Source organism: Perognathus longimembris, chromosome 20 (assembly GCF_023159225.1).
Source record: "Perognathus longimembris pacificus isolate PPM17 chromosome 20, ASM2315922v1, whole genome shotgun sequence".
In the NCBI taxonomy this organism is placed as follows: domain Eukaryota; kingdom Metazoa; phylum Chordata; class Mammalia; order Rodentia; family Heteromyidae; genus Perognathus; species Perognathus longimembris.
Genome location: NC_063180.1, coordinates 20,207,362 through 20,217,549, shown reverse-complemented (window position 1 = coordinate 20,217,549; position 10,188 = coordinate 20,207,362). Strand labels below are relative to the sequence as shown.

At 56.4% G+C, this 10,188-nt stretch overlaps 2 protein-coding genes across 4 annotated transcripts; one reads left to right on the top strand and one right to left on the bottom strand.

Moving 5' to 3' along the window:
- Positions 1-2,200: 2,200 nt before the first annotated feature.
- Znf576 (zinc finger protein 576) lies at positions 2,201-6,067 on the bottom strand. Of its 3 annotated transcripts, none has more exons than XM_048368834.1 (3): positions 5,424-6,067; positions 5,220-5,382; positions 2,201-3,778 (listed from the first exon to the last, which is right to left on the bottom strand). In XM_048368834.1, the coding sequence occupies exons 2-3, from the start codon at positions 5,335-5,337 to the stop codon at positions 3,351-3,353; spliced, it is 546 nt and encodes a 181-aa protein (XP_048224791.1). In that variant the 5' UTR covers positions 5,338-5,382; positions 5,424-6,067; the 3' UTR covers positions 2,201-3,350. The 3 variants fall into 3 exon arrangements, with proteins under 3 accessions (XP_048224791.1, XP_048224790.1, XP_048224792.1); XM_048368833.1 differs by having other exon boundaries at positions 5,220-5,320; positions 5,713-6,066; XM_048368835.1 differs by having other exon boundaries at positions 5,220-5,390; positions 5,424-5,467.
- An 87-nt stretch (positions 6,068-6,154) lies between these two features.
- Irgq (immunity related GTPase Q) lies at positions 6,155-9,845 on the top strand. Its single transcript, XM_048368826.1, has 3 exons — positions 6,155-6,303; positions 6,790-7,321; positions 8,505-9,845. Exons 2-3 carry the CDS (start codon positions 6,792-6,794, stop codon positions 9,799-9,801), a joined length of 1,827 nt encoding a protein of 608 aa, XP_048224783.1. The 5' UTR covers positions 6,155-6,303; positions 6,790-6,791; the 3' UTR covers positions 9,802-9,845.
- The last annotated feature ends 343 nt before the right edge of the window (positions 9,846-10,188 follow it).

Here is a 10,188-nt window from a genome sequence, read left to right as displayed (position 1 = left end):
TCCTTCAGGCCAGGCTAGAGAGCCTTCTGCCTCCATTGCTGTGCCCTCACTGAGGTCAGTTCACTGGCCACAGCCAGTGTGCAAAGGGAGTCTGAGAACAGCCACCCCGCCATGCCCCAGAAAGAAGAAAATGGTTTGTGGGACATTGGTACTCTGATACCTGTTAGAGGATTTCAAAATACCTGTTTAGTGTCTTTCAAAACCCATGGGGGGCTGGTAATATGGCTTAGTGGCAGAGTGCTTGCCTAGTGCATGAAGCCCTGGGTTCGATTCCTTAGTACCATTTACACAGAAAAAGCCAGAAGTGGCACTGTGGCTCAAGAGGCAGAGTGCTAGCCTTGAGCAAAAAGAAGCTCAGGGACAGTGCTCAGGGCATGAGTCCCAAGCCCCATGGAAAAACAACAACAAAAAACCCCATGGGTCTCAACCAGGTGTGGTGGTACACACTTGTAATCCTAGCACTTAAAGGGCTAAAGTAGAAAGATCCTGAGTTCCAGACCAGCGTGAGCCATATAGCCAGGTCCTGCATACTCCCAACTCTCTCACATCTCTCACCATAGGGCCTGACCCCCACACTTTGAAATGAGGACTCACAACTACCAAAGACAAGAAGAACATCTTAGTCCATTTGTGTTCCTATTGCAGAATACCCATGGCTGGGTATGTTTTAAAGAATAGAGGTTCCTCACAGCCTGGAGACAGGAAGGACCCAAATCAAGATGTGGTATCTGGGGAGGGCTCTCTCTTGCTTCCACGATGGCACACCTCACCATGTCATGTGGCAAAAGAGACAGAAGTCCTATTTGTGAGGGCAGAATCCTATCCACCTCCTGTGTTGTTTAGACTTACCCTGGCTGTGACAGAGACCTGAAGATGGACTTGGGCCAGGATTTCAGAGGTTTGTCTGTGGAGCGTGGCTTCCATTACTATGGGCCATGGCGGGGCAGAGCATGGCAGGAGGGCATAGAGGAGGGCAGAGCTGCCTCACAGCAGCCAGGACAGGCTGTGCTAATGGGCAGGGGTGCGCATTACCACTCATGCAAGTGGACAAGATTAACAGCACATTGCCCAAATGCCCGTCTTCATACCATCATATCATAGGGACATTTGGCGCATCAGCATCCAGTTGGGCAGAATGTGGGCAGCAATTGGGGCATTCTGAAGAGAGGAGTGTTGGCTTCACAGGTGCCAGAGGGCCAGAAACCCCAACATAAAGACACGAGGCTACTCTGGGATCAGTGTGTGAGAATCCCTCTCATTCCAACACTGTCAGGTAGAGAAAGAGAAGTGAGACTGCTGGGCATTTGAAACTTGGAGAACAAGGCACAGGGGACTGATGCAAGGGACCAAGACGTGGTGTGGTGTGGCTGGGGTTAAATATCAAAGGGGCCCAGCTGGAGCCCCAGGAGCTGCTGGAGAGGTGAGGTACTCCAGCCTCCACAACCTCTCTAATCACATTTCCGAAACCCTCCTTTCCACTCAAAGTAGGCAAGTCCCTTGCCTAGCCATTCTTTTTTTTTTTTTTTTGCCAGTCCTAGGCCGTGAACTCAGGGCCTGAGCACTGTCCCTGGCTTCTTTTTGCTCAAGGCTAGCACTCTGCCACTTGAGCCACAGCAACACTTCTGGCCATTTTCTGTATATGTGGTGCTGAGGAATCAAACCCAGGGCCTCATGTATACGAGGCAAGCACTCTTGCCACTAGGCCATATTCCCAGCCCCCTAGCCATTCTTTACCCTATCTACATCTTTCAGGTATGGAACTTAAAGGAGTCAGCTCAAGGGAGTCTGGGAAATGATTGTAGAAGCTCTGGCAGGACAGCCACGTGGCAGGCTGGGCCTGCAGCTGAGACACTAGGTGAACAGGCACCGTAGGGTCTGTGTGCCTCCTCCAACCCTTGGCATGCATAAGTCACCCAGCAAAACACTTCAAGGCCCTAGATCCTGCACACACACACGCACATGCACACACTTCTGCCAGAGCTGATAGTTCCTAGGTTGGGAATCCTTCTAGACTCATCTGAGAGGCAGGTAAGGCCAGCAAAGTCTAAGTTTATCAATGAGGGGTCAACAAACTCACTTGTATACGAGGCAAGCACTCTTGCCACTAGGCCATATCCCTAGCCCCAACAAACTCCCTTGTAAAGAGCTGCTGCAGGCCATGGGGGCCTCACACAACTACTCTGATCTGCTGACCATTGGCAATAAATGAACGAGTCTAAGTGTGTTCCAATTAAACTTTATTTTTAAAACCAAGCAGTAGGCTGGATTTGGCTGTAGTATAGACCTCTGCCTTAAGTTGCAAGTTATGCTACATGTTACAAAGATCCATAGTAATGGTGGCTTGAGATAGAGGTTTCTCTCATATAGTAGCTAGCAAGTGCTCTGTGAAGCTGGCCAGAGGCCCGGGCACCCACTATCTTGTTGCTCTGCAATCCCTCAGGCTGCCACTGCTCAACGCCAGCTTGTAGCTTCTGCCTTGCCTGTGCTGACCATGTAAAACCCTTGCATTGGGCCTTAAGAAAGCTGAAAATAGGACCTCAACCGTAATTCTTCTGGAGTTGGCCAAGTAAATCATGAGACAGAAGGTATTTCTGTTTGATTCCAAACTAGTTTTCCTGAAGGACTAGGCCAGTACTGCCTGAGCCCCCTCTCCCCCATCCTTATGTGTTCTGGCAATTCCCACTCAAAAGCCAGAGCTCCCAATTTAGACATTTTAATAGAGATGCTTTGTTTTTAGCTACTGTTAGCTTATTCATGCCATCTCTTCTTTGCATATAAGACGTATTCTAGTACAACTAGAATGTACACAGAATTACTTAAATAGAACATAAATTATCTGGGGGACTAGTGCCATCCAGTGGTATGGCCCCCCTCTTGGAGTGGGGAATGCTAGCAGAAATAGGGGACAGACGAACCTAAACCCCTTCTTGAGTCCAACTCTGGTCTCTGATGCTCCATCCCCAACAGCCTGAAGTTGCGCCAGGTCTAAGACTCTGCTTGGCACTACAGACCAACATGGTCTCACCTCCCTGCCTCCACCACTGCTACCCACACAGGCCAGAGCCAGGGCAACTGGGCCCTGCAGTCCATGGCATCCATCTGGGAAAAGTTAAAGGTGCTTCTATAATCTGCAGCTAGTTAGTTAGCTGGAAATGAGGGAGATAGAAGTCATTTTTCCTTATTTTCTTCAAAAGATCTGATTTCTCTGCTTCCCTAAAGGCCCTGTGTCCACCAAAGACCGAAACTCTGAGTAAAAACCCTGTCAAGAGCTTTTGCCATCTGGGGATGGAAAGACTCCCTCCTAGGATCCCCAGGTCTGTGTCCCTCTGTAGAGAGGGCTTGGGGTGCACTCAGAGCTCCCCCCGCGCATGCTGGATGTAGTGTTCATGCAGGCCAGCTTCCTGGGCAAAGTCTTGGCCACACTCAGTACAGGCAAAGGGGCCAGGAGGGGTGTGGGCCTCATGTACCTGGTGGTGTCGCCTCAGAGAAGCAGCCTGCCCAAAGATCTTGCCACAGTCAGGACAAGGGAAGGTGGGCTGGGAAGCGGTGTGTGCACTGGGCAGGGAGGGCCTGGCAGCTGGACCATGGCTACGCTGGTGGGCGATCAGGGCCTTGGAGGAGGGGAAGGAGCGGGCGCAGATGAAGCAGATGAAGAGCGCCCCCTGCAGCTTCTTGGCCACGAAGTCCGCCGGGTGCTCCCGCTTCATGTGACGCTCCTGGAACTTGGAATCGGCGAAGGTGATGAGGCAGTGGGTGCACTGTGGGGCCCCTAGGTGGCCTGAGGGATGGGGAGAGGTCGGGGGAGGCCAGCAGGAGCCTCCAGGGCCTCTCCTGAGCCCCAGAATCACACCAACAGTTACCATTGATGTTCTCTGGGCCTGGCTCTAAGCTAGACAGTGGTATAGGACAACTGTTTGTGGACAGAGCAGACTGAGTCAGGAGGGTCATAAATGAAAAGGCAGAGCCAGGATTAGAACTCAGAGAGTCTGCCCACCAAACAAAGCAGTGAGGTGATTATAGCATTCTCTAGGACTGAAGCTTAGCTCCACTTCCCTAGGCAAGGACAACAGCTACTTCATCTGGACAATAATCACAGTAGCTACTCCACAGGCTTGTTGAAAGGAATGAAGTAATTTATATCAGTGCTCAAAATGGTGCTATACAATCTTTGCAATTAATGCTACAGAGACAGGCAAAAAAGCACCTCAGTGTCCAGTAGCTGAACTGCTAACTCGCAGCTAGGCTTTGGTGTTCCAATATAAGTAAACAATTTCACAGAACATATCCATGGCAGACAAGGCCATAAAATGAATCGAGATGAATGACTCTAGTCAAGACCAGATCACAGCACAATCAGGTCAGAACATAAACCAAGGATATCATCTAAAATCAGTGACAGTTGCTTTGTACCTGTCACAGCTTGAGCCTCACCTGTTTCTTCCCTCCTCTGAGATAAGACTAAGCCAGTCCTGGATACTGCTAGGAAGCAGAGGAAATATCCTGAGCAAAAGGATTTTTTGAAGTCTTCCTGAAAAATCACACACAAGCTCCGACCCTATCAATACTTTCTACCCCTCTCTCTGACACTGCTGTCCCCTCTGCTGGGTGTTGGAATGCACAATAACTTATTCAAGGTAAGTGCATTCCTGGTGGTCTTTGGTTTGTGGGTTCTTGGTACAGTCCCAATGACATGGAGTCCATTATCAGAACTGGAGTGTTAAACTCACTGGACACATCTAGCATGCAATCAGCCACCAGAGTGGCTGTTGCTATAAATCAAAACTAGCTACCTTCCTTAGCATCAAGTTCCACCCACCTTTGGGGGGCAGTACTGGAATTTGAACTCAGCTTTATGAATGCTAGGCAGGTGCTTTACCGGTTGAGCCATACCTCCCCCCACCAGCACTTTAGCTTTAGGTTTTCTTTTTCTTCAGTTGCTCCTGTAAAAGCCCAGCTGGGCAAGCAGTGACCACTTTCTTGACAGGGAAACTGAGGCTCAATTCTGCGGAAAGTCTAGAGCTGGAAGTCCTTTTCAGTTTGTGTGGCCCAAGCAGGCCGTGCATATCTGAGCATAGGGTGAAGAGAAGGCAGTTCCTGGAAGGCAGCTGGACCATCCCAGCCCCTCCCAACAAGGAAAGTCCTGCAGCTGGGGACACCGAGAGAGGCCCCTTGAAAAGCTTGGCTCCTGCACCCACCCTCCTCTAGATGGCGGTACTCACAGAGGTTGCCTCCTGGGCTGCAGAGACTCTTCTCCTTGAGCGAATCCTGCGGCCCCGTGATGTCTTCGGGATGCTGGTCCTCCGTGGCAACTGGGACCCCTCTGATCAAGAAGAGCATATGTGGGCGAGGCTGGCTGGCCGGTCATCGTGTCAGCAGCCTTACACGGTCTACTATGGCCCCACGACACATCATCTCCTACATACCCTGATGACGTTCTAACTAAAAAAAGGTCTCATCCCTCTCAAACGGGGTTGTCCGAGGGCCTTCTTACCTATGTGACCTACGTCCTCTCCTACCAAACTGACAATGAGTCCCTTGATTTTTTTGGGGGGGCGGGGGCGAGGAGCGGCTACAGGGAATCGAACCTAGGGTCTCGAACACGCCAGACCAGAGCTTTAAACCGCCTGAGGCACGTCCCTACCCTACCCTTGACCCTTTGACGCCAGCCACCTCCATCCCAGCCTCCCAAGGGACCTGAAATGTGGTACCCACCCTTTAGCCCATCTCTTCCCAGGTGACATCCTGTGACACTTGCTGTAGCACGCAGGGCCTACGCCCGCAGCCAGCCGGAGGGGGGGAGGGGCGGTTCCTGCGGCTCCCGAGCACCGTCTTCGGCTCACGGTTCCGAGGCCGGTCACCCCGGTCACCGGGATCTCCGGGCGGCCGAGGCGTTGGAGGAGGTGATGGAGGGGTCTGGGGCATGGGGTGGGAGGGTCCCATCACATGGTCCCGAGGCCCAAGAGGTGTCGTCAGCCTTTTCTCCGAAAAAGTCTGTCCGAAGCCCAAGTCGCAGACGGTGGTCGCCCGGACATAGTGGAGTCACGCCAGCCTCGGGCGAGCGTGGGAGTCCTTCTCTGCGCCGGGGCGCACGGTGATGACGTCATACCCCGCTTACTGCGCAGGCGCCGTGGCTCCCATCATTGTCCCCGGCGGGTGCCGCGGACGCAGCAGCGAGCCGGGCGCGCCTCGGCCTTTCCTGGGGCGGCGGGGGGGCGGGAAAGTGGGGGGCGCCGTCACCGTCGCCAAACCTCCCCAGTCGGGCACCCGGACGCTCCCCCTCGTCCAGGAAGCGTGTGGTGTCAGGTTAGAGCCGCCAGAAGGCGCCCCCCCGGATCTCTCCCCAGCTCTGCCCTCGGGACACCCGGGACGGGGGGCGGGGGGCGGGGGTCTCCTCGGCGGCGGACCGGTTTGCCTCAGTGCGCCTCCCGGGGTGTCTGGTCTTTAATCGGTCGGTGATTCGGAACGAGGGAGGGGAGGGCGGTTCCCGAGTATGGGAAGGGCGAGGGAAATAAGAGGTTGACTTGCCGGATTTCTAAGTATTTGAAGCCGAATGGGAAATGTTTGCGTCCTTCGGAGGAAATTTTAAAAAAGGTTGACAGGTGCTTGGGTGTCTAGGGAATATGGCCCTGGGCGTTAGATTTCTAGGTCCCAAAGGGTGACACCCGAGAGTGGAAGTCGGGGACGGAGGAGGACTGAAGTCTGGGGTCCAGAGTGGGGCGGTTAGGAAAAACGGAAATGTAAGGAAAGATTCGCCTTGATCGGTGTCTTTCCCCACCCTTTGCTTTCCAGCAATGCCTCCTCCGCAGGGTGACGTGACTGCCTTGTTCCTGGGGCCTCCAGGCTCGGGAAAGTCTGCACTGATCTCGGCGTTGTGCGACAAGAACGTGCAGACCGTAGAGATCCCCGAGAGACAGCCGGAATCCGGGGTCCCTAGCCTGAAAGCTGCGGGACCTGGACTCTTCCTCGGCGAGCTGAGCTGTCCGCCCGCGGCTCCAGGGCCCTGGGCGGCCGAGGCCAATGTGCTGGTATTGGTGCTGCCGGGACCTGAAGAGAATGGGGAGCCCTTAGCGCCAGCCCTGGGCGAGGCAGCGCGGGCTGCCCTGGCTCGAGGGACCCCGTTATTGGCTGTGCGGAATCTACGTCCTGGCGATTCACAGAACGATGCCCAGGCTCGAGATCAGACAGCGGCCTTGCTGGACGGCGCGGGGTTAGGAGCAGCTTCTCTTTTCGTGTTGCCGGTGGACTATGGCAGCGGCGACCACTGCGAGGAGCTAGAGCGCCTGAGGGTGGCGCTGCGGAGCCAGGCCGAGGCTCTGCAGAGGTGAGAGGTGGGGTCAGACTTGGGTGGGTGAGAGAGGCCTGGTCCCTTGCATCTAGACCCCACCCCAGTGCAGGGAGTTTGAACCTAAGCTTTACCACCTGCAAAGGTTCTCATTCTTCATCCAGACCCCACCCAGCTCTGCAGTTGTTGAGAGCCAGGAAGCTCCACCCCAAATCAGCTGTGTATGTTTGACCCTTGGCTGTCATTTAGGTCTTGCCCCAGCCACAGATCTATTGGAGATCCAGACTTGTCTTGAATGTCCTGACTTCAGAAGTGAAAACAAGCCCCATCTCCCCTCCCTAGCAAGAATTCTAGAAGCCTGGATCAAAAGCCATCCTCATTCTCTAAAACAGAAGCCTTGTTGAGCATTACTATTTCATTGCCTCCTTGCTAGTTACTTTTTTTTTGGCTGGTTGGTTGTGGAGCTTGAACTCAAGGGCTGGGCATTTTCCTTGAACCTCATTGTGCTCAAGGCTAGTGCTCTATCACCTTGAACCACAGCACCACTTCCGGGTTTTGAGTGGTTAATTGAAGATAAAGAGTCTCACAGATTTTACTACCTGGGCTGGCTTCAAATCACAATCCTCCCTCACTCAGCCCTTAGTCTCTCAAGTAGCTAGGATTACAGGCTGAAGCCACCGGCACCCTGCTGACTGCTCCATCTTATAGGCCTCCAAATGAGGCTCAGAGAGAGTTACAGGCCTAATATTCTGTTTTTCCTGTCTCCTTAGCCACAGTCCTTGGTAAAAGGATGAGAGTTCTGCTGACAGAGGGCCTCTAGCGCCCTAGGAGAGATTGCCCTTGGGGACCTCAACAAGGTTCTTGTCAAATAGAGCTTGGCATTCATTCAGGCCACAGTATAGCCCACCCCTCTCCTATCTATCCTGCCTAGCAGACTCTTGGGGCAACCCTGCTCCCCAAAGACTGCAACCCAGGGCAGTCTTACCAGGCTTCCCATCCTTGGCTCCATTGGAAATATGAACTTCTGTCCACACCCCCCCCCCCTTCATCCTGTCTCCAGCATTACCTTAAGCTCCTCCATTAGCTTGGCCCCTGCCTTTCCTGCTCCTCCCTAGAGATTATTTAGAAAGCTCCTACACATCCACTATAGCCTTGATCCTCTCCCACATTTAGTGCCATTCTGTCCCTGACTCCCGCCCCCATCCTTTCCTGCCCTCTGCAGGCTCCTGCCACCGGCCCAGGATGGTTTTGAGGTGCTTGGTGCTGCAGAATTGGAGGCCGTGCGTGAGGCCTTTGAGACCGGTGGCTTGGAAGCTGCACTGTCGTGGGTGCGCGCTGGCCTGGAGCGCCTGGGAAGTGCCCGGCTGGACCTGGCAGTGGCTGGTACCTCCAACATAGGCCTTGTGCTGAACGAACTGCTCGGGTTGGATCCTGGGGACCCAGGAGCTGTGCCTGCCTCGATGCCCACGGTGCCCACTGCCTTCCCAGCCCCGGAGCGCCCCAATGTGGTGCTGTGGGCCATCCCTCTGGACCCCACAGGGGTGACGACCACCCCTCACCCAACCCAGTACAATGCTCTCATCCTCGTCACCCTAGGGGCCCCCACGGACAAGGACTGGGCCCAGGCCCGTGGGTTGGTGTCGCCTGACGCACCGCTGGTGGCCGTGCGAACCGATGGCCAGGGCGAGGATCCTCCGGAGGCACGGGTGGACGAGGCAACGTTGGAGAAGCGCAGTGGTGGTGACGGCGGGCACTTGGGGAGCTCGGGCGAGAGGCGGGTGGAGGACCCCGGCGCCAGGTCGCCAGGTTTGGAGGCGGGTGGCGGTGATCGTGCACTGGTGGGGGATCTCCGGATGGCCGGCGGCGCAGATCCTGGGCGCTTGGGGCCTTGTAGCCCTGAGGACGAGACGTGGGAGGTGCTGGAGGCGGCGCCGCCGCCTGTCTTCCCACTGCGGCCCGGGCTCCCGGCGCTGGGCGCCTGGCTGCGGCGCGCGCTGCCCGCGGCGCAGGCGGGGGCGCTGCTGCTAGCGCTGCCCCCCGCGTCCCCGGGCGCCGCACGGAGCAAGGCGGCAGCACTGCGGGCCGGGGCCTGGAGACCCGCGCTGCTGGCCAGCCTGGCGGCGGCGGCGGCCCCAGTACCGGGGCTGGGCTGGGCATGCGACGTGGCGCTGCTCCGGGGTCAGCTGGCGGAGTGGCGGCGCGCGCTGGGGCTCGAACCCGGGGTGCTGGCGCGGCGGGAGCGGGCCCTGGGCCTGGCACCAGGGGCGCTGGCGGCGCGCGCGCGCTTCCCGGGCCCGGTGACGCGCGCCGAGGTGGAGGCCCGGCTGGGCGCCTGGGCCGGCGAGGGCACGGCTGGGGGCGCGGCGCTGGGCGCCCTCTCCTTCCTGTGGCCTGCGGGGGGCGCCGCCGCCACCGGGGGCCTCGGCTACCGCGCGGCGCACGGGGTCCTGCTGCAGGCCCTGGAGGAGATGCAGGCAGACGCCGAGGCCGTGCTGGCGCCCCCGGAGTCTGCCCAGTGAAGGGCCCAGCATCTCCGTTAGAAGTGGGGTGGGGGGCTTGGAAATCGGGGCCTCTGAGGTGAGGAGTGGGGTCCGGGGAGGGGGTGCTGACGCTGACGTGTAGTCCTCGTGTGTGATTTCTGCCTGCCTAGCTTCTCAGGCCTGGGGAGAAAGCGTGCAGGTCACGACTCCCCGTTTCCAGGTTGTGTGGCCTCCAGGCCCCTTGCGTGCTGAGGGATTCCGGGTTCGCCGGCCCCTAGAAGGGGATTACATCTTGATCTCCATGTGGAGTTCCTGGCCTTCCAGGGGGAGGCAGATGGTTCCTGATTATAGTGGACACCCCCCCCCACCATGTTGAGGTGAGTTCAGGACCCTTAGATCACTGAACCTCAAGTACAAACAGCCTCA

What these genes read in the sequence shown, in the direction of transcription:
- Irgq (XM_048368826.1), top strand. Translation starts at nt 6,792, where the DNA reads ATGCCTCCTCCGCAGGGTGACGTGACTGCCTTGTTCCTGGGGCCTCCA. An exon ending in CAGGCCGAGGCTCTGCAGAG is followed by an intron (nt 7,322 to 8,504) that starts GTGAGAGGTGGG and finishes TGCCCTCTGCAG; the next exon opens with GCTCCTGCCACCGGCCCAGG.
- Znf576 (XM_048368833.1), bottom strand. Translation starts at nt 5,741, where the DNA reads ATGTCACCTGGGAAGAGATGGGCTAAAGG. An exon ending in GGGAAGAGATGGGCTAAAGG is followed by an intron (nt 5,321 to 5,712) that starts GTGGGTACCACA and finishes CTTCTTGATCAG; the next exon opens with AGGGGTCCCAGTTGCCACGG. An exon ending in CAGCCCAGGAGGCAACCTCT is followed by an intron (nt 3,779 to 5,219) that starts GTGAGTACCGCC and finishes CCCATCCCTCAG; the next exon opens with GCCACCTAGGGGCCCCACAG.